At 36.5% G+C, this 27702-nt stretch overlaps 1 protein-coding gene across 3 annotated transcripts in view; it reads left to right on the top strand.

The window, feature by feature from the left end:
- The window catches only part of PCSK2 (proprotein convertase subtilisin/kexin type 2), a 160621-nt gene that overhangs the window by 39451 nt on the left and 93468 nt on the right, over window positions 1–27702 (top strand). For all 3 annotated transcript variants that reach the window (XM_081942090.1, XM_081942091.1, XM_081942089.1), the window contains exons 3-5: window positions 15889–16002; window positions 19650–19758; window positions 25091–25128. In XM_081942090.1, coding sequence (XP_081798216.1) covers window positions 15889–16002; window positions 19650–19758; window positions 25091–25128 — 261 coding nt within the window. The remainder of the gene's footprint in view (window positions 1–15888; window positions 16003–19649; window positions 19759–25090; window positions 25129–27702) is intronic.

The raw sequence follows: 27702 nt of genomic DNA, 5'->3' as shown, positions 1-27702 counted from the left end.
GACTGTTCCATTAGCAAGAATTGCTTGCAATTTCCAGAAGCAGTTGTTCAGTTTGTGGAATGCTTAACCAGGACAATTTTGGCTTAGCTGAAATTAAAAAAAAAAAACTTCCCTTCAACTTCCTATCTCAATATTTCCTGTTCTTTTTGTAGATCCAAAATCTGTCCTCTTATTTTCCTTGCTTTCAATTCATGGGTCTTGGATCCTGGTTTGTAAAGAATATCACAGTGGTTCTCCACCTTTTTTATACCACAGACCCCCCCCTAAATAGGTTTTGGGGCCACAGACCATGGCCCCAGACCCCCAAGACTTGACTCAAGATTTAAATCATAACATTTCTTCAAGCCATTGTAGATCCCCTGTGATGACATTACACTCTCCCAAGGGTTCACGGACTACGGATTGAGAACCACTGGAATAGTATAATCAGATTTGGGGTACAACTGGGATTGGGTTGTATTCATGACATAACATACTTGCCAAAACAGACTGGTACTGCCCTTATTATTAACAAGGAATAGTGCGTGTGTTTAAAATTGGTAATTTACTGAATGCCTTCTCATTTCATTAAAAATCATTTTGTGGAAGCCACCATTAGTTTGGGTAGCAAAGATCAGTACATTTACTTCTCATCTTGTAATGCCCATAGTGTATGGAATATTGCAACTTGGAAATGGTAAAGTACTTCCATTAATGAATCAAATAAAAGGACAAAAGATAGGCTGTACATCTGTGGAATTAAGAAAAGAGATAGGATATAATAGATTTAAATAAGGTTCATCTTATCTCGTAGAGTGGAGTGGTAAATGCACGCCAGAAACTGAAAATGTAAAATTACTTACAAATGAAAGAGATGTAGTGCTTATTGGAAACTATCAGTTGAAGCTTTTGTAAATATATATGAGTATAGGAATGGATAGGTTCATGAAATTGTATGTCACATTCTAATGAATGATGCTAGTGGTCATGTTAGAGAAAGTTGACAATTTAAGGGGAAATTGTGGAATATTCTGAATGAAGATGATCCAGGCAAAAACACATTTTGAATGGTTATAAGGAGGCTGTGAAGATATAAGAAGATACAAAAAAGTAATTGGGTCATCCAGAAACTCAAGAATAAATCAGAATTTTGAATGAGGATTGTTTAGAAAGAAATCTGTTCCTTGGAATATGACATTTAAGAATAAATCAATTTGTATGTACATGTGCCATTTCCCAAAGTATTACTGCATCGATTACTTATAATGAAAACTCAAGAGAATGAAGAAAGAATGCAAGGATGGTGAGGATTTTGAATTTAGTATATATAATCCCAAGAATGGGAAGTTGTTATAGAAGAAAAGGAAAAATGTGAAAGAAACTAGAATAAAAGAAAAATGATTGAAGAAAGTAGAGTTGTTATAAATGAGTACTAAAATTAGTTTTATCTCTCAAAGAATAAATAGAAAATGCACATAGAGAAATAGAATGTGAAAGCTGCTTGGGATACATTGAAAAGAATCACAATACAGAGTTCCATTAATTGGGGGGGGGAGCAGTTTATACTAATAGGAAATATGAAAAAAGATGATTAGTGAAATGATTAACTGGAAGGGGCTGTGGATGGGGAACATAATAATAAAATGCATATAATAAAATGATGTCAAGAAAATGAGCAAGATAAAATTGATATTAGGAAACACTGAAAGAAGTATTTTAGTGATTTGTGTGGTAATGATATTCTGTTGGCTGAAAACCTGCATGATTTCCAGAAAATATTAGAGATTTATCTATCTTGCTTTATTGTATAATGCAATAAAGAAGAGACCTCTGAAGCCAAGATACTTATGTTCAACAGGTAAAATTGACTAACATAAATGAAAAAAATCAAGTAAGTAGCTGAATCACTGTACATTTGGCAGAATGTTTACTGAAGATGGGAATTGAGACATTTCATGACCTGCAATTACTGATAAAATATAGTGGGCCGTATGTTGTCTCTTCTGAGAAATGAACGTATGCCGAAAGATGTGAAAATGGCTATGAGAGAGTACATTTCTGTTCACATTATTAGTTGAAAGTGAGAGCTTTGTGTATCAGGAGAATAAGTAAGCTGAATGCACTAGGAATGGGAAAACAAAAAGAAATGGCTCAAGAACGAATGGGAACTGAATTGAGCGACTGCTAGGAAAGGAGAATGTTTTGAGTAGCTTGTCCTATAAGTAAAGGAATTGAGATTGAATTTTAAAATAAATAGATGAAGAATTAGTAGGTTGGTGTTAAGGGGAAGACCAAGAAGGCACTGCTTGGATAGAACTGAGAAGGTCCTCAAGAAGAAAGAGGTGATCAGTTAATCAGAACAGAAGACCGTAGATGAATCTGTATGTAAACATGATAGATAGGTGACAATGTTTAGAATGTTTAGACAAGATAGAAAGATGTGAAGAGCTAAATTGAATAAAACAGGTAAAGCACATATGTGCTAGTCGTTCCCGACTCTAGGGGGAGGTGCTCATCTCTGTTTCAAAGCCAAAGAGACAGCGCTGTCCGAAGACATCTCCGTGGTCATGTGGCCGGCATGACTAAAAGCCGAAGGTGCACGGAACACTGTTACCTTCCCACCAAGAGTGATTCCTATTTTTCTCCTTGCATTGTTACATGCTTTTGAACTGCTAGGTTGGCAGAAGCTGAGACAAGAAACAGGAACTCACTCCATTACACGGCACTAGGGATTCGAACCACTGAACTGCCGACCTTTCTGATCAACAAGCTCAGCGTCTTATCCACTGAGCCACTGCGTCCCTTATATACTGAATAAGTGTAAACTAATTTTAATTATATTGCCTATTCTTTTCCTTATCTTGTGCCTTAAATTTCTTTGCTTTACAGTTTCTTACTCCTTTTCATGCATATGAGTGGATTCCTTGTATTAGCACAGCCACCATCACATAATAAGTATTTACTGCTAGGCCATAAGAATAGAGTTTTTAAACTAGCCAGGATGAACTGGAAATACCTTTCACTCTTAACAATATGTTTGACATGTTTTCTTCCCAAGATATTGTTGGCATTACTGAGAAACGTTTCGGAAAGGTATGTGCATTGAAACACACCCATTATGTGGGAGTTAATTATACCAGACCCAGGAAAATCATAGAAAAGGGTTTGGTTGATTTGCAGTGAGGAATGTCATATTGCAACATCTAGGGATATTTCATATTGATGCTTAGAGGACAACATGCTATTATTCAGACTGTATTTCAAGAGGAAATATGGGCTATTAGAGGACAGTGAAGTGGAAGAAATTATGTACGGTTGAAATAGGAAGCGATGAGAGGAGCATGAGAAATTGGAATGGTAAAAGGGATACATTTAGGTTTTTTTTTAAAAAAAAAGCATTGCTATATTGTCCATTCGAAGACTGATGTGCCTCAGTTCCCCTTAGCATGACCAAGGAAGAGGAAACATATGCCTCAAATTTGGCATCAAATTTGGGAATGCTATCTCTATATACAGTATGAGGAAATTCAAAATAATGAGTATAATTTCAGGTTAGATAAAATACATCTTATCAAGCATTATCCTCAGTGCTTGGATTAGCAGCCCACCTAAAGAGGGATGGTCATTTGGAAGATGGAGCACATCACCAGCCTAGTTCCCCATGAGATATCTATTTTAGTTTTGTTCATTTTCTGGACTGTATGTTTAATATTACCCCACTATTTCTTTGCTTTATCACAAAGCCAACAAAGACAGTATAAAGTTCCTTCTTTGCATTTACCTTTCCAACATATATTTGAAATACCTCTGTATATCCTATGACAATTTATCAGGTGTTAAATATCAAAAGTACAGCATTTCATTAAAAGTTTATTTTATCAAAATGTAAATTTTAGACACTATATATTTGATAGTAGAGCCACAAGCCCATCATTTCTTTTCTGAAAAAAAAGGCTTCCTGATGTGACATCCAAAGAGGTGTCTTTGTAGAGAACCTCGCTTTGTATTTGTTCCAAGCCCTTAGGATGGCATAACAAACAGTTACGATTTTGAAATCTGAAATAAGCAAAAATTTTAGATATCTACATAGCTGACAGTTGGTGGAATCTGTTTCAGTAAAGCAGAAGTTTCAAAATTTTAAAAGAATGCAAAACAATAAGCAGCACTTGGGAACACTGGTTTTGCCCTTGAAGAAAATAATGTTGCAATGTCATGTGACATTTCTAAGCTTCGTTCTTTCGGTATTCAATTGCCTTTATTTATGTCGTTGCATCGTGATGGCATTCATGGCAAATAATATTATTAGCTAACTATTAAATGCAACGCGAACTAATTATGCTTCATTGTGTTACTTTTATTTCTCTTCTACAGTCCCATCTTTGTACAGTATTGACTTTTACATACTTACTGGCTCTTCAGAGCCTCTCAAAAACCATCAGAACAGATTGTACTGGTAAGTGCAGGAAATTAGGACTGAAGCATTTACAGGCTTTTTACAAGCCTGAAAATTAACAGGCAGGAGAGAAGGTTTATAAAAATGATTAGGCATCAATGCCTCTGTAGAGTCAGTTCAATAATTTTTTTCTAAGATTGTTACATCTTACCTTGATGCCTTTAAGAAGTGCTGGATTATTGCTGGGTTAATTCTATGCGATATAGGAATGCTGAGAGTTGGCAACCCACATTTCTAGTAGGCACCTGGTTAAAAAGTTATTATTGTCATTGGCAATAACAAATAGAAATATAGGCCAGTGGTGGGGTTCAAATTTTTTTACTACCACTTCTGTGGGTGTGATTTGGCTTGTGGGTGTGGCTTGGTGGACATGGCAGGGGAAGGATATTGTAAAATCTCCATTCCCTCCGATCAGCAGAGGCGGAGAATAGATGGGGGTGGGGCCAGTCAGAGGTGGCATTTACCGGTTCTCCAAACTACTCAAAATTTCCACTACTGGTTCTCCAGAACTGGTCAGAACCTGCTGAATACCACCTCTGATATAGGCCAATCTACACATGTAGCAGAAAGAAGAATGCTGGGAAAGATTGAAGTAATAAAATGCCACACAAAATGTCAGATTCTGAGTGGAATAGTACTAGCATTAGCACTTAGACTTATATACCGCTTAATAGTGCTTTACAGAACTCTCTAAGCAGTTTACAGAGTCAGCATGTTGCCCCCAACAATCTGGATCCTCATTTTCCTGACCTTGGAAGGATGAACATCCATTTCTCCAATCTGATATGACAGACAAAATTAGTTTATTATTTATTAGTGAAAGTTAACTTTTCATACGATTACTGACTATTTGTTTGGGTACACAAGAATCCAAATGTTAACATTATTTGAGAATAGGAAATTTTTGGTACATGACTATTATCAGCTTTTTGTTAAGATGATTAAAATTCAATTTGACCAGTAAATAAGTCAAGAAGACTTGATTGTGTGCCTTACATTTGCTTTACAAAGAGATGTGTTAAATGGATTCGACTTCCGGTCCCTGCAGGCGACGGATGTTTCGTCTGCCGCTTGTCTTCTCGGTGGGCTCCGTTCAGGAGCACAGGGGGCCTTGGAGGGCTCCCCTGCCATAGGGTGGCTTGTTGGAGCCCCCCAGACTCGGTGGCAGCCATTGGGGTTTTTTCCAGCTTTGCCCCAGGAGCCAGGGAGCAGAAGGGGGGGGGCATGCTTGCCCCTTCACTGAAGGGGTTCCAGGAGGAATAAGTTAATCAAAGGAAGTGTGGCTGAAATGTTGGTTGTGGAGGATCCTTCCTAATCTCTTCAACTATCGGTAACAGATAAGCAGCAGGCTATCGTAAGTTTCTGTTCAATCTATTTAAAACCGAAGATTAGAGGGGGGTGTTTTTTTTTCTTTAACCCCCCCTCGGACAAAGTGGCATTTAAACTCTCTCTCTTGGAATGGAGAGAGAACAAAGGCTGACTTGCCACTTGAATTAACTATGCGAGAAAGACTGAAATCACAGTTGCAAGAGCTGTTTTTAAAAATCAAAACTTTTGCTCTTCTCCCTGCGAAAAGGAGGAGTCAAGATGGCTCCCCTCCGTTCTCGTTTTTGTACTTATAAATGAAGTCTGCCTTTTGAAACCACCTTGGGGGAAAAATGATAATCTCTGGTATTTTTTAATACCTCCCTTGAGGGTGCTCTGGATCTCTTCTGCTACGTGGACTTTCTGGATCTTGATTATTTGATTTTTCTCTTCTGGTGTACCTCTGTGTCTTGGAACAGTGAAGGAGAATTAACTTTTTACTTTCGGATTTGCCTGCCACCTTGGACCAGCCCAGCTGCGCACTCCACTGACGCCATTTTTCTTTGTAAAAGATTTACCATCTCTGAACTTAGACAATGGGACCTAAGAAACCACCAACGGGCAAGTCACTATTGGCTCCCGCCTCAGCGACTTCCAGTCCAAATACCCAGCAGCCGAAAATTACTTCATTGCTACAAAAAGAAGCGGCTGGAGAGAGCTCGAAAGAATTATCTGTCAACCAAATGTTTCAGGAAATCATGAGAGGTCAAAATGAACTGAGGAAGGAAGTGGCAGATCTCAAAGACGAACTCAGAGGGGTACAACATAACATAACAGAAAATAGACAAAGAATTGTGGTGCTGGAGGAGGGGGCAGCGGGGATGGGGGAAAAGGTTAAGGACGTCCAAAAGGGAAATTTAGAACTGGAAAATTTTATGGCCAAAATAGAATTTGAAAGAATGTCTTTTTTTCTCAGGTTCCAGAACCTACCAGAGACAGAAATTGAAGATCTTAAAGATACTATGAGCACAATTTTAGCAGAATACCTTAAGAGAAACAAAGAACAGTTGTGGTGGGATATAGACCTGGTTTATAGAATTAATTCAGCATATGCCAGAACTCATAATGTTCCAAGAGAGGTACATGTTAAATTTCTCAGGAGGACCACGAGAGATGAGGTGCTAGGGGCCCAAAGGGAGGGACCTTTAAAATATCAAGATAAAGAAATTACCATTCTAAAGCAAATTCCAAAAAAGATAAGAGAAAAAAGGAGGAAGTATTCTTCCTTATCAAAGAAACTATACAATAGAGGAATTTGGTTTAGATGGTTTTTGCCAGAAGGAATGCTGATTTTCTGGGAGGGAAGCCGAATTAGAATTAAGACAGTGGATGAGGCAGAAGCCTTTATTAAAAAATATTTTTCTCTCCTAGAGGACGAAGATAGCGGAGGTGGGGGGGAAAAGGCAGCAATGTACAAGACATGGGGGGGCTATGGCTCCACCTGGGGACAAGGAGGAGGGAGCGATATCGAAAAGGGTCAGGTAACAAAAATAAATATATCTGAAATATTATTGTAATTGTTGATATACTAGAAAGTGACAAAGTAAGAGATGATTGAACACATGGTTGATATAAAGTAAGAATTCTGTTTATGCTTATCTTTTATATGTTATTTTTAAAATTGTAGAAGCGTGAGATTTGGAGGGATTTCTACTACTAACATGGGAGCTACTAAAATTTTCTATGTACCCTTTTACCTTTTCCCCATAAATGTTTTAAAACCAAAAATTTTTTTTATTAAAAAAAAAGATGTGTTAAATAAGGTGGAGAGAAAGTACTAAATGAAAGCCTTAGATTAAATCTAACTAACTAACCATGCTGAGGTCAGATCCAATTAACTTTTTGTGTTTTTCTTGGCCGGAGATGCACTGAAAGAGACCAGGAAATGAATGTGTTCATCACAAGGAGGAGTACATTTTATAATTTTAATCTTATGATTAAAACAGCGCGGACATTAAAAACAACAATAAAGCCACAAATAGGATGAAATTGATCACAGGGTAATGCCTCACATTGGTTAATGTAACTGAAATACTGCACAGGATATATATACTGTGTAAAAGAGAGGAATTTCCTACATTTTTTTCCTATGATAGTCATATAAAACCCTGTACAAAGGGACATGACACAATCTAACGCCTTCATCTCTCTCTGCTCTAAGAGGGTAGGAAAAGATGCACTTTATACATACCGTTATGATAGACAACTTGTAATAAGATTCTGATTTTTGAATGAGATAAAGAAGCCCAGTTTTATAATCCTTGAAAAAAAATCATCCTTGGTTGACTGAATATAGGCAGCCTCACACTAGTGCCATGTGTTAAAAATCTGTTTACCATAAGCTCAGGAATGTTGTTAACTGGGCTCTATTAAAGTGCAATATATGTATGTATGTATGTATGTATGTATGTATGTATGTATGTATGTATGTATATATATATATATATATATATATATATATATATATATATATATATATATATATATATATATATATATATATATATATATATATATATATATATATATATATTAGCCTTCCATTGGAATGCACAGCATGTTTACAGTTTACAATATTATGATCCTTTTCCCTTCTTCCTTTGGGAATATTCATGTGCTCAACTGATGAATTTGTTAATTTGTTCTGCCCAGCTGTCTTGCTGGTTTATTAGCATCCTGTTATTTTATGCACTACGCTTAAGTAGAAGTATATTAAAACTCAATACCCAAGGGTCATTTTTCCTGTTGATGTTTTCCAATCACAAGGCCATCTCTAGAACTATGTGGACTTTTTTCCTCTAATGAAGAACCAATGAGAAACTTGCTAGTAATTTAGTCATGCAAGGATAGAAGTTCTAAATATGGGCAGAGGGATGCCACTATTAGCAGGCTAGATTAGAGGATTATAAACACAGAGGTTTATTACTTACATAAGAGAAAACAATACATTATAGTTTTAGTTTTACTAAAAAACTAAATGGTATGACCCTAAAAATATAAAGAGTGGATCTGGAAAATATTCATTTACAAAATGTTTATTGAACAAACATGAACTTTGGGCACCTGTATTAAAAGCTTTGTATATGGATTTTTTTCTTATCAAATATGTTTTCTTACATATTCTGAACCTTTAGTCAGAACCTGGTGTCTGTTATTGCTAATACCTGAAGAATCATAGCTTCCTTGACTCTATGTATATTGATTTAAATGTACCTCTGTGAGGATAAAAGATTATAACATTATTGTCAGGCCTGCAGCCATATTCTTTTGGATCTTTGGCCTGCGACACTTTCTATTATTCTACTATGCCATTTCTATTGTGAGAAAATGGGAGGGGAGATGGTACGGAGTTAAATGCTATGTAGCCATAACAACATTCTTTCTAGAAAGCCAAGGTCATCCTTTGTCTCTACACCTCTGCACCTGACCGGAACTGGATGGGTGGAACTGCCAGCATGGCAGTGGAAGATTGGACCATGTGTTGGACTTGGGGGTGTGGGGGCAAGATCATGAACTTTCAGCTGGGTGGGGAAAACTGGGAAGCTTTCAGATTCTGGTTTTCCCAGATGTGCCAACATGGCTCTCTTAATAAATTGGAACTTTGAGCAATACTTTGCCTTGGACTCTGATTTAATTTTGGATGCTAAAATCATTATGTAAAATAGCAAAACAAAATTTAAAAAAAATGATGTATTATTGAGGAAAAACTGTTGTTAGCATGTCTACCACATTGCCTGAAATTGATATATCGCATTGCTTAAAATTGATATATCTTTTTACAGGTACCATGTAGAATATTGCATTTCCCCACCTCCAGAGTAAAAACAATGCATTCAAAGGGATTCATTTGGTGAAGCACTAATGATGACTTATTACACAACTATCTTTTGATTCCTGACAGAATTATTCAAATGATTATTTTTCGAATTGCCTTACCGTGAGTCCATCATCCAGGTTAGCTGACATAAGACAGAAACTTTAGTATGTCTGTGTATGGCTGGAGTATTAAATTTCTACATTGTTTTGTAGAAATAGTATAATACAGGGGTTCCCAACCTTGGGTCACTGACCACTACCAAGCTGTGGCCCACTCAGAACTGGCCCATGGAAGCATGTGCCACTTGCACAAATGGAGATGCACTCACATGGAGCCACCCTCCTCCCCCCATCCACAAAGCCGGAAAGATTGTAGACTGTTCCTGTAATACATTTCCTAACTCTTAGACTTGATTACAAATGCAGATTTGACCTAATAACTGTTTTATACAAGCACATGAGAGGTGTTTTCATCCAGGGGAAAATGCAAGCCAAAGGGATAACACCCCTCAACTTCACCACCATTGGTTTAATCTGGTTCAGCTCTCAGTGAGTGCTTGCTTACTTATTATGTCTTACTATTATTTAATTTTACTCAAAGAAGAAAAGTGAAACAACATTGAAATACACTGTTCAAAAATGATTTGAAAAGGCAGGTTCCCACTGTGACTAAGTAACCAATGATCTTCAATTACAGTAGTTACTTTGTCGCTTGTTTTACTTATAATTCCCCCCCTCCATTTACATGATGTTATGCTTAAAATTGGGGATACTTTTCCCTTGAATTGATTATGAATTCTCATCTCATTTATAAATATTTCAAACTGTGCTCACATGGATACATAGTCTTAAAACAGGCTCTTGTCACATAATTCCATTTATTCCTCCATGCATGAAGTCTTTGCGCCTAGTAAAAAGAGCTCGTGACACCTAGTGAATACAGGATGCAGATGAAGGTGAATAAGAACAAAACCCCATGTGCATGCTTTTTGTACCTGCATATATCTAGCCCCCTGGCAAAAGATTGTTTAAAAATTATTCTTCGTCATTTGAGATATTTTGCTTCAATTGTTTAATAGCAGAAGCTGAATTGAGTATTAAGGTTTGGGGAAACTGATATCCTTTCTTGGCCAGATCTGATGACCCCCCTACTAAATTCATATTGGAATTTAATAGGATGTCTCTTTATTGTCGTAACTCATTTGATATTCTTGGAATAATGTTTCATAGCTTAGCTTCTTTCAGACAAAACATTGGCTTCCCTCAGTGCCTTGGCTGCCTGCTGAGTGTGGCAAAGGGAAGAATGACCACAGGAAGATCATGATATCATCATGCAAATATTGCATCTTATGTACTTGCATGAGACATCATGACATTATTGCAAATTTGGTTTTTTTTGTGCAGTGATATTATGCTGCATCTCTCCTGACATCATTATGGCTTGTTACAAACATTGTTGGATAACATTCCCTAGAGGACCTAATGAAGCAGCAAAAATACATTCCAATCAACCAGTAACTCTTTTATTAATATCCCTAAAGAGAGAGCACGCAGCAAAATGGTGTGGGTACTCCAACACTGGAGGTTTTTATGAAGCGATTGGACAACCATTTGTCGGAAAAATTATAGGGTTTCCTGAGTGAATAGAAGTTTGGACTAGAAGACCTCCAAGGTTCCTTTCAACTCTGTTATTCTATTAAGGATACTTCAGAAAATCCACCTTTCTTGCTTCCTTCTGATAAAATGGATAAAAAGTAATTCACAGCTTTGTTCCCAAGCTATTAATGTTTCCACCTTTTAATGGGTTTCACAGTCTGAAAAGAAGGGGGGGAGAAAAGATTTGTAGATATAAAGAGATGTTCTCCTGCCATTGTTCCTCTCATCTGTTTCATCTGTTTATGATGAAACATTAACAACTTGTCCTGGGCTATTAAAAAAGCTCTCAGACTAACAAAAGGCCTTTTTTCAGCATCACAACAATACGTATTTTAAAGCCAAATATAACCAAACCCCTTGGTAAATTTCCTAAAGCTAGAGGCATATACAATGGCTGGTGAGATATTCCCACTTATATCATGGTTATAGCTCTACCACTTACTAAAAGGATTAAAGTGAAAACTATCAGAGATATATTTGCGCAATGGGAAAAATAATTCAGGGGTTTTGTATAAGTGTTACTAAGGAAATTGCTAGCAATGCACTGTCACTAATTCCTTTAAAAAATATTCATTACATTTCAAAAACAAACATTAAGCTATAAATTAACATCAAGGAAGATGGGCAAATAGGGTAAGTTAAAAAGTGACAAAAATGCATTAAACAAGCATATATCAAAAGTGACCTCTGACATTTTTAGTACAGAGTTAATAATACAATACAATAACTTCTCTCTAAGTTTAAAATGATTTCTAAATATTAACTCCTGGGAAACATGTTCAACTGTTCCAGAATGCAAATACTGATTACTGTATTTCAAACCAAAAAAGGAACTACAGAAACAATCCCATAAAATATTTTCAATTGAACAATCTCTTTTCACTTGAAAAAAAAATGTTATTTTTGTTCACACTTTTATTTATGAAAAATAAAACTATTGTTTAATGTGTCAGATTGCATAGATATAGATACCTATGTGTTTAGTTGTTGATTTATTATTTATCTTAAACTTTGTATTAGATTGGGCAAGCATAGAGTCATCTGTAGGTTTCACTCTGACATGGAATTCCCATGAAAAATATTTTTGATTAATGTATCCCTCAATGATTTTTTTCAGAATAATTCATATATTGCAAGAATGAAACAATAGTTCTAAAAAAAGAAAAGAAAACAAATAATGCAAACCTTTTGATGCCGTCGTAGTTTAAGACATGTTTTTTCCAGAGTTCCTGGTATAGATTTTGCTAGATTCCTTGTAATATGCTCAAATGCACACTGTGAGAATTTACTAATAATACAGCCCTTGGAAAGAATCACAGAGTTTTGTTTTGTTTTAATTCATTAACAACTGTATGTTTTAAAAACTTTAGACCTTTGAGAAAGCAGAAACTGATTACATTGGAGATAATGAGACATAATTTCCAAAAATGTATAAATCAGAGAATGTTTTCCTCTGAGTATTGAAAATACTATTAAATGAATGAAGAAGATAAGATAAAACATTTTTTAAAAAATAGGAAATATGAAGAACTGAATGAAATTATACTAGATAGAGGTTTTGTGCCTTCAAGTCATTTTGACTCCTTGTCAGACAAGTCTATGTACTGCCAATATTTAACAAACATATTTTTGGAAGTGCAGAGAAGAGCAACAAAGATGATTAGGAGACTGAAGGCTAAAGCATTTGAAAAATGGTTGCAGGAACTGGGTATGTCTAGTTTTATGAAAAGAAGGACCCAGGGTGACATAATAGCAGGGTTCCAATATTTCAGGGGTTGTCACAAAGAAGAGGGAGTCAAACTATTCTCCAAGGCACCTGAGGGTAGAACAAGAAGCAATGGGTGGAAACTAATCAAGGAGAGAAGCAACTTAGAACTAAGTAGAAATTTCCTGACAGTTAGAACAATTAATCAGTGGAACAGCTTGCCTCCAGAATTTGCGAATGCCATTCCATTCCTTCTAAGTTTGAGAGAGAGGAACTGGCCCACAATTACGTAGGTAGGGGTAGGTTTTGTTTTTGTTTTTGTCTAAGGTGAGACTAAAACTTGAAATATCCTATTTTCTAGCCCAGAGTCTTTAACCATTATACCATACTGACCCTTATAAATCATGCTAGATATTTATTTGCTCATGCTATATTGTGGAGGTCCTCACATTGAAAAACATACCCTAACTCAAATCAGTCCAAAGTTTCCTAACCAAATTATGCTGCACACTGTACCCTACTGCCTCTTTATCTGCCCTAATTCCTACAATGTTACATTTTAGGATTGGCTTGCAAAATAGGTGAACTCATATTCTAGGACACCAAGTGATGAGGGTCAGCCTCATCACATATTGTTCACCCTTTGTAAGATGCTATAGCTCTGTTTTAAAACCATTTACATTTGGCTCATTTCCAGCAGTTACATTTTCATTTCCTCTGTATCTTTCTCATTCTCATCACGAAATTTTCAGTGATAACTCTTTAATCCTTTTCTGAATCCTTCTAGCTCAGTAATGGTAGTATTCTATTGTTCAATTATAAGCTTTAAAAACCATTTGCGTATGCTATCTGCTCTCACTAGCTGTAGCTCTGCAGATTTCATAATTAGATATCCCTATATATGAGAACAAAAACAAAGGTTTATATTTCATTTTCTCTGTACATTCCACGTTCACATTATCTATGTCATTGAATTTGGCTCCTGAACGAGTAAATTCTAGCAGTTGAATTGATCCTATTTGTACTTGAATGTTTCAGCCATTGCCATTGTTCTTCCTGCTCAAAATTTCCATCATTCTTTGACTGTATTTGAACTAAATTCAGAGAAGATCTGCTGGCAGGCCACCTCTAGTTTGAGCATAAATGACAGGTGAAAAGGTGGGACACAAGTGCCTATAGAAATAAAGATGGACTTCTATTTCATTTGGGAAATGAATTATGCTGTTCATTATTGTTCTGTTGTTCTTTTTCCTAAAAATGTCTTATTTATTTTTATTTTATTTTATTAGGCTTATAAGCCGTTCCCTCTCCTCAAAGGGACTCGGGGCGGCGTACAATAAAAAATAAGGGTCTTAACCAACCCTTTTTACATTTTGCTGACTATGAAAGCATACTGTACTGGGTAGTGTGTTGGTTAACACTCAGGAGAACTAGCTTAAAATAACCATATACTTAGCAGTAAAATGTGTTTCCTTGATTTTGAACTAATCAGATTTCTTTCTTAGCATTTTTAATAACAAAAAAAATGGAAGAAATATTACACAGGATCTAGGAGGAGATATGGTCAGATTCTCTGACCCTATTTCATAACTTTCATAATTCCTCAGTATGATTTTTCCAAAATGATAGTTAGAATCCAAACAAAGCCTAGATACATGTTATCAATATAGCCATAGCTCCTTGACTACACCATCCATCTTCCTCAACTAGTTTTCCCTGAAATATAGCAAGGTGTATTTTTTAATGCCAAGAAGCTTTGGAAGGTTTTTATTGGAAGGATTCCATGAACCTACTAAATGCCAAGTAATTTATTGATTCCATTAGATATCATCCCATAGTTTTGAGTGGGACCTACTATCAACATATACAGTTTCTAGAATTCTTGGATGTATGAATTTATATGTGAGTTAATTAAACCAGTCTAACCAATACCGGTAGCACAAATCAATAGTCAAGCTACATCCCATTCATTGGTTGATAAAATTGTCTCATTTTGGACAGAATGCATGATATAATATCAATATGTTTTGTTTCCTGATATGGATTTTCTATTTTGATAGAATCCTTTATTAAAAGTTCATTCCTCTGGCAGTTTTGTTAGGCACAGATGAAACAAAAATGGCTCACTGAGGATTCTGGTATTTATTTTGACAATTACAGATTGCATTCAGAACAGGGTAGCACTTTTTAGTTTACTGTTGTGTATTTAGATATTTAAAGAAAAACAGCTATAAAGAGAAAATAGGTACAATTGGTAAGGAAAAACTACAAATCACATCTGAATGTTATTTATTTCAGTTATATTCAAAGGCAACCATGAGAATATTTGTACCCAAGATAATTTGATGTTCTTTTTCTGGGAAGCATAAACAACTTTGGCCAAAAAACAAAAAAAAGTCATGTTGTAGCCCCTGGCTTGCTTGTGATGTAAAATAAGATTGTGACATAAAACTGAGATGGGAAAAGTTGCAAAAGTTGGTGGAGCCAATAGAAATATTTAACCTCCAAAATAATCCATATCTTATCCAGATTTAGGTATGCCTCCCAGAGTCAGTTTTTGTAAAATGGGATACAAATTAGATAAATAAACACCCCACCCTGAACAAGTTATTAAGTTTAATGTATACAGCAAGAAAAAAAGCCACAAGTACCATGAATTCTGCTGAATTTTAATGATAGTAAAATAATTCAGGGAGTGAGGAAGGGAGCAGCTAGCATATGGTATCTCTGAATCCAGGTTTTGACCTTCTCTTTATGCCTTCTTGAGTTCCTCTGAATAGGGCCATTCTATGTACTAAAAATAAAATTACATCTGTCTTTAGGATGATTGCTCCTGCACTTCTAATTGTAAAATAAGATAAAATGCTTATGTTCTTTTACATGTCCCAATAGAATATAAAATTGACTTTTGCAGGTAAAGAAAGTTGTGCAGCAGGAAGGTTTTGGGAGGAAGAAGAGAGGATACAGAAACATCAATGAAATTGTAATCAACATGGATGATCCTTTATTTACAAAACAGTGGTACTTGGTAAGCAGACTAACCTTTTCCTTCTTCACAGCAGGAGAATGCACTGCCTAACATGAGGCCTCCATACAGAACTTGGAATAAAACAATGGAATGATTCTGAAATATAATTGAGTTATTTTTGGCAAATTGTAAGCTCTTTTAAAGCCCCCGTATTGCCTTGAAAAATTTTAAATCAAGAAAGTTGGTATGGATAAGTTGGATTTCTTCATCAAATTTCAATTGGCACACTGCAGTTGGGATTGAGAGTTCCCTTCCCCTCCCTTTCCTTCCCTGTCCAACATGGAGCTACTAGATTACTACTGCAGATGGGTTCCTGGAAAAAAAAGAGATAAAGGGAGAGGACCAGGATGAAGAAGTTGTATGCAATATAGGAAATATATGTTTGAACTGACAGGATGAACACTATTGATAATGCATAGTCTGCTTAGGAGAATTACCAAAGTTAGTGTGGGCCAATTATCTCAACTGGTCCAATATTACATTTGGCTGATTCAGAGCTTGTGAAGGAGGGAGAGTCCCCCCCCCCTTGAATTAATGAGGTATGGACCGTCGGCCTTCCAAGAAGCATATCTCTGAATAAGCAGAAAAATAAAACCAGAGAACATATTCTAATGAACAACTTTAATATGAAATAAAATAAAATAAAATAATACAAATCTTACTAAATCTTACATTTTGGCAAGAGTTATGGTGCCCACCTCCTTTGGCAGGCGAACGGAAGATCAGAAGGAAAGGAAAGAATGTTTGATGTATTATAAGACATGTGCAGTAAATCATTGTCAGATAAGAAACATTTCTACAGTATAACTCAGAATATAAACTCAAGTTGACAAACAAATTAACGCAGTGACAGAGCTGCATAAAATTTCAAGTGATCTGGCCACTTGAAAACCATGGCAGCCAGTCTGCCTGTTGGTTAACTTGTACTGCATGAATAACAGATAGATTGATCTCCATGTAAAATGTATCAATTCAGTCTAAATACTGGCTAACGTAGTGATGTGCTATCCCAGGGGTCGGCAACCTTAAACATTCAAAGAGCCACAAAGGTCCTAACCGGAAGCCTCCCGTTCAATTCTGAAGCCGACCAGAAGTCCAGTTCCTCCACCATAGAGTCTCCTCCTAGCATGGCGTCATTTATCCTCTACTTGTCCTATCCGAAAGCTCTATCAACTGTGGAGCCGACCTGCGACACGAAGCCGCAGCAGAGAGATGAAAGAGCCACATGCGGCTCTGGAGTCACAGTTTGCTGACCCCTGTGCTAGCCTATAAGTAGATCTTCCTGCTCAAAAAAACCTATTGATTAGAGACAAAAATGGTGTGATTTGAGGGCAGATGACAGACGCAGGTAGCTCTTTACTTTTGCGGACTCAGATTACTTTTCCATAGCCTGCCACATTTTTTTTAGTGACCAAATTGCAGCTACATTAACTGTAACTCTCACACCAGGCCTGGTGATAACTGACTCCACTGAGTGAATATGCCACTTTTTAAACTAACTTTTTAAGAGGGTTAAGTTTCTCACTTGCACATAAATGATTTCTGTATCTAAATATCACTAGATTTCCATATGGGAACAAGGGTTATGTTGCTGGGATAATTAATATATAGATTATCCCTAAATCACAAATTTCCTTGAGAGCACAATTTTTGTCCTCATAATAAATCAGTGTGCCTTGTCCCATGGAGACCTTTGGTGTCCACTGTAAATAAGGGCTCTATCTATGAAGCAAGACCCATAGCAGCAATTGGACAAGACTATATATAGTAATCCAGGACCATGGCCAGTTCCACATATCTGCTTGAAGCTAGCAACGATGTACCATATTTTTCAGAGTATAAGATGCACTCCCCCCTCCAAAGTGGGTGAAAATTGTGGTATGTCTTATACAGTGAATGTTGCTCAAGCCCCGCCCACCCACCCGCCCCTACCCTTCAGCCGTTTTCAGCCTCCGTGCGTCACATTTTCAGTCTCTGCCCGCTTTGTTTTAGATCAGGCTGTGGGGCCAAAAATGGGGCATGCAGAGGGGGAAAATGTGGCATGTGGAGTCGGCAATCAGCAGCGATGTGCTGTGATGATCCCTGCAGCCTTGAATGGGTCTAAAACGGAGCATGCGTAATGCACAGTGGCTGAAAATGCAATGCGCAGAGGCCAAAAACGTGATGTGTGGAGGCAGCAATGGGCTGTGGTGATCCCCATAGCCTGGAACATCTGATTGGGGGTATTCCGGGAGGCCGATCCACCCACCAATCAGCTGGTCATGCTGAATCAGGCTGCAATAATGTGCTGAAGCTCACAAGGCTGTTTGCTGCAAAGACACTAATCAGATGAATACTGATGGATGCTGGTAGGCAGAGGCAGTTTTTTTTCTTGTTTTCCTCCCCCAAAACTAATGTGTGTCCTTGCAATTCATTGAATTGATTCCATTTGCTTGTGTTTATTTATCAAATACATATGGCTGCCCATCTACCAGAAGGAATTCTAGATGGTGAACAAGAATAAAGGCAGGATTTTACATCAAGGCCAGGAAAGTCTTTTGAAAGATTTGTCTTTCAAAGGCTACAGATAACTTTTCCTTTTAGTGCCCATCTGGAATCTGGTTTTTATAGCAGCTTCTTAGTCAATGTACAAGGAGGTAAACAATAAGAACAGTGAGGAAAATATTAAGGAATGTTTCTCAACCTTTCCTGCTAACTGGGAGAGGCTAAAAAGTAGTCTTCCGAGTCACAATGCAGTAGCAATATTCCAGTGTGTCACAATGGATCTAAGAGAGAAAGCCAGTTCAGATGAGCAGGATTAGGTCTTCATTGTTGCTGGTGGGTTTTTGGTCCTGGGTCATGGCACAATGGCATTTAAAACCGTTCCTCTTAATTTTTACTTTGCCCTTGATTTATCTCTAGAGTTTTGGATATCAGATCTGACTTTCATGATTATTTTAATGCAAACTGCTATGCTTCTTCTTTTTTATGTATTAATTTGATACTTAATGAGTGAGTTGGTTGCAAAGTATCCTGTGGAGTTATAACAAATACTTATTTAATTTGAAATTTAATTTGTTCTGAGTGAGAGATCAACCAAATTGTCACACTTTAAGACATGGCTATCGGGATAACAAATGTGGTTTTCTGTCTGATGAGATATAAAATTCTCAGAGGTATAATCCTACTTTATGACAAAGCAAGAATGACTATTGTGTTTTCCTTTTCAAAAAGTAAAGTATCTGGGTTCCAAGCTAGCTTTAAGGGTTTGTTTTAATTATTATAGTCTCATTCTCTTCATCCACATATGTTCCAGAGACAGAAGCACTCCACATGCTCAGAACTGAGACCCTGCCATTTTCCCATACTTCATACTATCAGTTGTTGAGTTGTGCCATTCAAACTGCATTTCAAATAGCCCCCCCACAACAGCAGTGGCATCCATCAAATAATGAAATCTATTAAGCCTCTTGCATTGTGACTTAAATGAGATCCACATTTTATGTTAGTATTTATGGATTTGTGCCTCTTTTTGGGCTACATTTCCAAGGAAATGAAGGCCATTTGGTGGCAGATGAATCAGAAGGAATCTCAGTGGATGTAAACATTCTGCTTTGTGCCAAGCAAATTAGTCTCTTATGCTTTTTGTTTGAAATGTGATGCATTAGATCAACACTGGGCAAGCAGATGGGACTCCTGGCCTTGATTTAAATGTGGCTGAAGCTTGGGAGCTGGGCTACACAGGAAAAGGAGTAACGATAGGAATCATGGATGATGGTAAGTGGAAATTAAAACATCGTGATGCTCTTGTAAATTTCACTCTTTATTGTAACCAGGAATGCAATTTAAACTCACTCCATTATTCACTTCCTTCAACATTCTGGAATGTTAATTAAAAACCTTAGAAGATATTCAATCATATTTTTTAATAACAAATAACAAAGACAAAGTTCCCTTTGGATACAATCTGTGTATAATGAGAATTTCTTAAATTCAGCCTAAGGTAAAGCATTTAGTTAAAAGCACATTAGTTTACTAATTTGGAAAAGGGCTAGCTGAAGTAAATGTTGAATTAATTGGCAAGTGAATGTGTGCTTTTTGTGTGTTTCCCCAATATATTTCTAAAAAGAAAGAAAGAAAGAAAAGAAAGAAAGAAAGAAAGAAAGAAAGAAAGAAAGAAAGAAAGAAAGAAATTTTAATGCTTTCCTTCATTTACCTGAGCTGGATTTTTAATTTGCATTGTAAGCTTTCCCTCACAATGCTAAAAATAATCAGAAAAGTTGCTATGCTTGAAGGGCTGTAAAGCACTTTGAAGCAGTATATAAGTCTAAATGCTATCCTCAGGGACCTATCCTTTCTATACTGATGCTCCACTGGACAAATAAGGCTGCTCATGTACCGATAGCATTATCCATTTGCACTTGACTCACAATTCCCTGGCTCCTTTATTTGGGTCCACAGAGGAACTTGTTACATTTTGCAGTGACTGAACCCAACTGAGAGTTTCTGTGTCCAAGACCTCCCCATTTATGTTTTTGGATTGTGGGGGATGGGGGACAAGGAGAGCATAGAAGGGAAACACTGCAACTTGCTATCATCTAACTCAGTGTTTCTCAAACTTGGCGACTTTAAGTCCTGTGGACTTCAACTCCCAGAATTCCCCAGCCAGCTATGCTGGCTGGGGGATTCTGGGAGTTGAAGTCCACAGGTCTTAAAGTCGCCAAGTTTGAGAAACACTGATCTAACTGTAGATTGTTACTGATTTGCACCATTTTAGGAACAGCTTTTCTGCCATCTTAATTCCATCTATTTTGAATGTCCCCATGATTTTTACTCACACAAGGTTGTTGAGGAATTAGATCATCATCATCAGTCCTGGTTCAAAATATCCAGACCCACACCTACTGGACTTAAAAATGCAGATTAGATCCAATTAAGTTTGCATTTTCATATTATGTCACAATTTCTCATAACTGGCATTAAAGCACAAATCTGAGAAATTATGTGGAAGTATATTTTAGACCGTTATAAATGCCAATTGCCATGGAAATAGAATGAAATAAAGAAGGGTGGCATTAGAATGAAATAATTTAAAAAACAGTTGGAAACTCAGCAGAGCAATGGTGCAAATATATATTTGTTGGTTTAGAACACAGGTGTCAAACCTGCGGCGTCACGTTGCCATCATGTTTCATGATGTTTTTCCATTTGTGGAGCTGGGGTGGGTGTGGCCTGTACATGACTATTGTTCCAATATGTGAGATGCTGCCACAGAGAGGAAGGGGCCAAGCTATTTTCCAAGTCACCTGAAGGCCAGACAAGGAATAATAGATGGAAACTGATTAAGGAGAGATTCAACCTAGAAATAAGGAAAAGTTTTCTGACAGTTAGAACAATCAACGAATGGAACAGCTTGCCTTCAGAAGTTGTGGGAGCTTCATCACTGGAAGCTTTCAAGAAGTAAGTCTGTCAAAAATGGTGTAGGGTCTGCTTGGGTGAGGTGGAGGTTGGAGTAGATGACCTACAAGGTCCCTTCCGACTCTGTTAATTGGTATCTGTATCTATCTGTATGACGCATTCAGCCCACAGGCCACCAGTTTGACACCCCTGGTTTAGAATCTCTGCAAAGATGAAAGACAGAGCAAAGGAAGTGGGTTAGTTATATCTAACTTCAGACTATGTGCCAATCCAGAACATCTAGCCTCCACCCATTGTGAGTCTCTGCAAGCAGAGAGGAGCAATAACCTAAATCCTGATCATCTGCTCTACAGACTGCCTACTAGAACTTCTTAATATATGAAAGTAAAACCTGCTATAAGGTGCAAGATCAACGGTCCAAGTTCCTAAATCCTGATCTTCAATTTGTTTTTTTTTCTGCCTCTTGCTGATTAAAGAGAAATACACAGATATTGAATGAAAGTAACCAATCTTATAAAAAACTAATTTCCAAAATAACTTCGATGAAAAGTGAAGGTCTCTGCATACCTTGCTATTGGGATTATTGATTTTTGTTTTGTTTTGCAAATTTCTGTAAAGAACTGCTACAATGAAAAGCAGTGTAAGCTGAATAATAAGTAGACAGAGAAATGGAACGTATTAAAATGGAAGTCTGCAAAATTTTGCTGTGTTAGCTACAGGGAACAAAGATTACATTTGTTCACAGAGATGCAATTTTTATTCCAGCTGTCACTGCCATTCAAAAATATATTTTTAATGACCTGTCACATTTCTAGCCTGCTATAGAAGATCATATTTTCATATTTGATTATGATTTTCTATACTGCAGCTAACATGGTTTCAGATGGAAAATATGCCACTTTGCCTAACTAATCTGAAAGAATAAATGTTCTGGAATAAAGGCCTGGAGGCTAAAACATATGAGGAACAGTCGGAGGATTTGGGTTTGGCTAGTCTAGAGAAAAGAAGGACTAGAGGGGACATGATAGCAAGATTCCAGGATTTGAGAGGCTGCCACAAAGAAGAGTAGATCAATTTATTTTCCAAAGCACAACAGGGCCGGACAAGAAACAATGAATGGAAACTAATCAAGGAGAGAAGCAACCTGGAATTGAGGAAAAACTTCCTAACAGTGTGGACAATTAACCAACAAAATAGCTTGCCTTCAGAAGTTGTGGGTGCTTCATCACTGGAGGTTTTTAAGAAGAGACTGGACAATTACTTGCCTGAAATGGTATAGGATCTCCTGCTTGAGCATGAAACAATGTGCAAATTGACACATACATATTTCCAGAGATGGTTTAATTAATAAGATGCTTAGTTTGCAGATGATTTGGGATGTAAGGAAAAGGTAGCACATAACTGAAGGTTACCATAGTATTATTAGGCAACACTAATAAAGTTATATAATAATAATCTCGAAGTGTGTAGACCACTTTGAAATGTAAATGAATTCAAAACCTTTTTTTTCTAGTCCAAAGTGCTCTATTATGAATGTTCTAAAACTGGAAATGTTTTAAGATCAAACACTTCTTTTCCAAGCTCAAATATTATCATGATCAAAACATGTCTTTCCATCCTCAAAACAATAATGGTGCACTAAACATGGAGAATTCCAAACTCAAAGCAGAGGATTTCAAATCCAGAATAGTTTGCAAAATTCTGTAATACTCCCAAGGAGAATCTCTCATGGGATTTTCTACTTCAGATAATTTGATCTAACTTTGATTCTATACACGTTCTAGCAGAGTACAGTCAATCTGAAGGGAATAACAGGGCAATCAAAGCCCAAAGCTGTTGTAGCTGCCATCTTGACATTTTTTATTACACCCTGAAGATGTCCCTTTATATTAGTTTCTTTTCTGATTTATAAGCAACCTTTGGTGAATTCAGACCAAAGATTGCTTCCATAGTTCTACTACCTTTTGCTGATTCTTTTCATCATCTCAGTTTCATACATACCTGGTAAGGGTACTGTATTAGAATGATGGGGAGCTGAAACTGCACATATAGAGATGCTCCATGTTCTGAGTACATGGAAATAATTCTCTCTTCCCATAAGCCTAAATAGCTGGCGAAGTATGATGACCAAAAACGAAGTGCATTTGCAGATTTAGCCAATCAGGTCCTCTCAATGCATCTACATAGATAGTAAAACTTTCACTTTCTTTTCCACAGCAGGGACTTTGTTTAAAAACAGGAGGAGGAGGAGGAGGAAGAGAAGGAGGATGTTTGCTCCTATCTATTGGGGGCTTGAAATGGACTACATAATTGCTAATCACACAAGGAAAATGCATTTAGTAGAATACATTTGTTTTTAATGGAAGGTAGTTTATATTTTACAGCTGAAGGTTGATGAATCTAAATGTTAAATTCTTTATCAAAACAAAAAAAAGTAATGGTTTTTCTCTAAAGCATAAATTGTTTCAATTCATGATCATTCTTACAGAAGGAATAGATAACTCATGTACACCAGGTGCTGTGGTTTACAACGGTTATAAATACTAGGCATTATAATCAATGTCAAGGGATTTATGGGAAGCACAAAGATCTACAAGAATGGGCACTGGATTTCCGAAAACAGTTAGGAAATGCAGCTTTCTTTGAAAATGGCTATTATACAGTTTTCTTTTCCTTGCTACAAAAATTTCTGAGAGATCATATTGGCCACATATATTTGGATCATCATTAGGAAATATCTGATGGTCTGTGTTCAACAGTTTTCAATAAATTTGAATACTGACTACTTTGGAGTAATTTAACTAATAAAAGAAGTATCAATGACATGAAGGCAAAAGATAGCAGTTCTTCTCCTCTATACCCTTCACAGTGTTTTAGGAAATGGAAAAATTGTGATGAATACAGTATCCATTTCAGAAGCAGGAAGCTAATGCCCTGATGACTGTAGGTCAAGTCAAGATATACAAAAAAGGAGTTCCTAAGGAAAAAGGAATAACAATTATTAGTGTTTTATAGAACTGATGGCATGAAAAATGGTGAGAAGAGTACTGTGAAGGTTTGATTGTCATCTGTATCATGAATTTGGCATTAAATCATGGATACCCAGGGATGAGGACAAATACCATCATGAGATTAGCATGCGAATAAAATTATTTGTACTTAGAAGTCATGTCATCATTACATAATTATACTATTTGTATGATAATATCATGGCACAATGATTTATCATTTTGACCTCAGTGTGGCTTGTGAATTTTCCTAAGTGACCATTTCCAGTTTAACTTCACTGGGATCTTTAATTTTGTCAAAACTGTTGGCTTTGTAAGACTCCGATAAATTAAGACCAATTGTAACCTTAAAACAGTGTTTCTCAACCTTGGCGACTTTAAGACCTGTGCACTTCAACTTGAAGTCCACAGGACTTAAATTGCCAAAGGTGAGAAACACTGCCTTAAACTATCTTATCAGTAAATCTGACAGCTTAATTTTTGTGTCTCAGATTCGCACCATATTTCTGAAGCTAGCCTGTCAGCCTACAGTATATAAGAAGTCCTAAGGCCCATGATTGACTTGGGATATGTTTAACTACAAAGTAAATGTATTTCACAGCTATTCAAAACATCACGAGTTCTACTATTTTTTTCTTCAATATACAGTATTTGTGGTTTATTGTGGCTGTTGATCTTTGCAGGAATTGATTATCTTCATCCAGATTTGGCTGCCAATTATGTAAGTATACAATTTCCTTTAAGTTACAGTTCTATATTTTTCTGGCTAGTCAAATAGTTAGATGCTTAAGAATATTAATAGCATAACTATTGTTGATTTAGGTGACAAAATTGATACATACAATATTTACTCTCCATAAGAAACACAGCAAGGTTTAATCTAACAACTTGCGAATTGTGGCAGATATAAGTTCAGTATAGGAAATGACATGGCTTTCAAATGCCAAATACATTTTATTACTAATATTCAAATGTCCATAATCTCAAAATCTTTATATAAAGTAGCTGTCACACAGTGGAAACAGCCAAGATAATTTACAGAAAGTTATTACCTGAACTGGAAGAAATAAATTTTACATGGATCTGATGTTCCAAAATATTAAATACATAATATTTTTTCAATCTTATAGAATCACCTTTTAGCTTCCAGCACCGCAATGCAAAATAAATAAATAAATACAAAGGCAAAATTAAGTTCTTTCATATTTAGAAGATTCTAGAATGTGATGAGAATTTTAAAAATGCCTTATCAAAGTGCAAATTTAGTCTATACAAAATTGGTCATAAAAATATTTGGAATCAAGATCACATTTTTAATATCCAGTAGGAGTTTAGGACAGGGAATTAATATATACATGTTGCATAAATGTTTGTAAAAGTAGCACCGAGTGAGAGAACTAATTAATCCTGGAAGGGATTATTGATTTCCAAATAAAGTAGATCCCAATGTTAAGGTAATTTCCATTCACTGAGTATATAGAGAAGGTTCAGATTTCATTGTTTCCATGTAATGGCAAGGCTGGGACAAATCATGTCTGATACCTTGGTGAATTCCCATCAGTAACAGGAAATAATTTTGGGTTATGTAGACCAAGGGCTTGTCTCAGGAAAAAACAGTTCTGTTGCTAAACTCAGATGATGAAAATAAGTCTTCATCAAAAATAAACAGAAGGTTAAGATTAGGGATTAATTCACCAATTGATTTGAATAAAAAGTCTCTTAAAGAGATAACAGCAGGCCAGGAAACAGTTTATCAGCTTACTACTCTATTCTTCAGTTGTTTAAATAGACTTTTTTTTAATGGAGCATAAAATAAAGTGATTAGAGTGAGTATGGAAGAAATGACAAGAAAGACAGATGGGATGGATGAAGAGGCAGACAGTTGGACAGATGTGGTATGTAATGTACAGAAGAGGCACAGTTATTTTTTATTATCCTTAAGTAGTTCACAAAGTACCACGGATACATTTTTTTCTAGCAGAGTATGAAAGAATTAGAACTCAGTTCAGTAAAATTTTATAGTGTGCACAAGCTGTACATTGTACATTGTTCCAAACCCAACTGAGCCTTAAAAAAAAGACTAATTGTTAATTCATTCTTTTTGTACTGGTAGGCTTCAGGCAAATTGCATAATAATCAGAATGTTTAGAGAGGGAATCAACATAGGGTTAGGCTGAATTTTTGTTCATTCTGGTAAATAAACAAAATGAAGGCAACATAGAGGAATATTTCAACATGCATTCAAGTCTGAGAGATAGAGGCAAAAGCAGAGCTTTATGGAATGAAGGATCATTGCTTCAGATTGATCCCATAATTTCTTGAAAATGGCAAGTTTTTTTAATTCAGATATAGATTTTCATGCAGGTGGTGGATATAACAAAAGAACAATACTGGGCCTTGTGCTATTTTGTCATTACATACATAACTTACAAAGTCTGATTACTTAATATCTTAATTGTCTGATCTATTGGAGCATCCTTTCACTTTTGAGGTTACAAACTGTTATTCAGTGAGTTCAAGGCAGTAGATGCAGGGGCAATTTACAACTTTGTTATAAAGGTTTTTTTTTAAGCTCAAATAAATAATGTTGCTTCAACAGAAAGAGGAAACTTCCTTAGAAAAAAGAGTTATTGTGATTTAAGACTCCTATTAGCATTTAGTCTCCCCCTTTAGTAACAGGTGGGTTGGGTTGAAGTCACAAGTATAAGGAACCCATTCCAGCTCCCTATTTTTTCTTCTGGGCAATAGCATTTAGACTTATATACTGCTTCAAAGTGCTTTACAGCCCTCTCTAAGCAGTTTACAGAGTTAGTACGTTGCCCCCAACAATCTGCATCCTCATTTTACTGACCTCAGAAGAATGGAAGGCTGAGTCAACCTTGAGCCAGTCAGGATTGAACTCCTGGCAATGGGCAGAATTAGCCTGCAATATTGCATTCTAACCACTGCACCACCATAGCCATTCAGATTCAGTCGTGTGTGTGTGTGTGTGTGTGTGTGTCTCCTTGCTTTCATCATCTTTCAAACCTTCCCATGTACAAATTAATTGTTGTTATCAAAAATAATCAATCCAAATGTCTGTCAAGTTTGTGGCAGCTACACCTTTAGATGTTGGTGGCATTTACACAGTGGGGTAGCTCGGTGCTATAGTGACTCATGCTGACGATAGATGGAGTCATGCTCATCATGATTTAACACATCTTTGAAATCTCCCCACAAGAAACCTTCTGTTGAGTAGGAAGAAAAGGTGCATGCTGCCAAAAGAAGAAAATTAGAAGCAAAGCTTATGAAATAT

Source organism: Natrix helvetica (genome assembly GCF_964273705.1).
Source record: "Natrix helvetica genome assembly, chromosome: 2".
In the NCBI taxonomy this organism is placed as follows: Eukaryota; Metazoa; Chordata; class Lepidosauria; order Squamata; family Natricidae; genus Natrix; species Natrix helvetica.
Note: the sequence above shows the minus strand (reverse complement) of the source record. Positions and strands in the feature narration are given on the sequence as shown.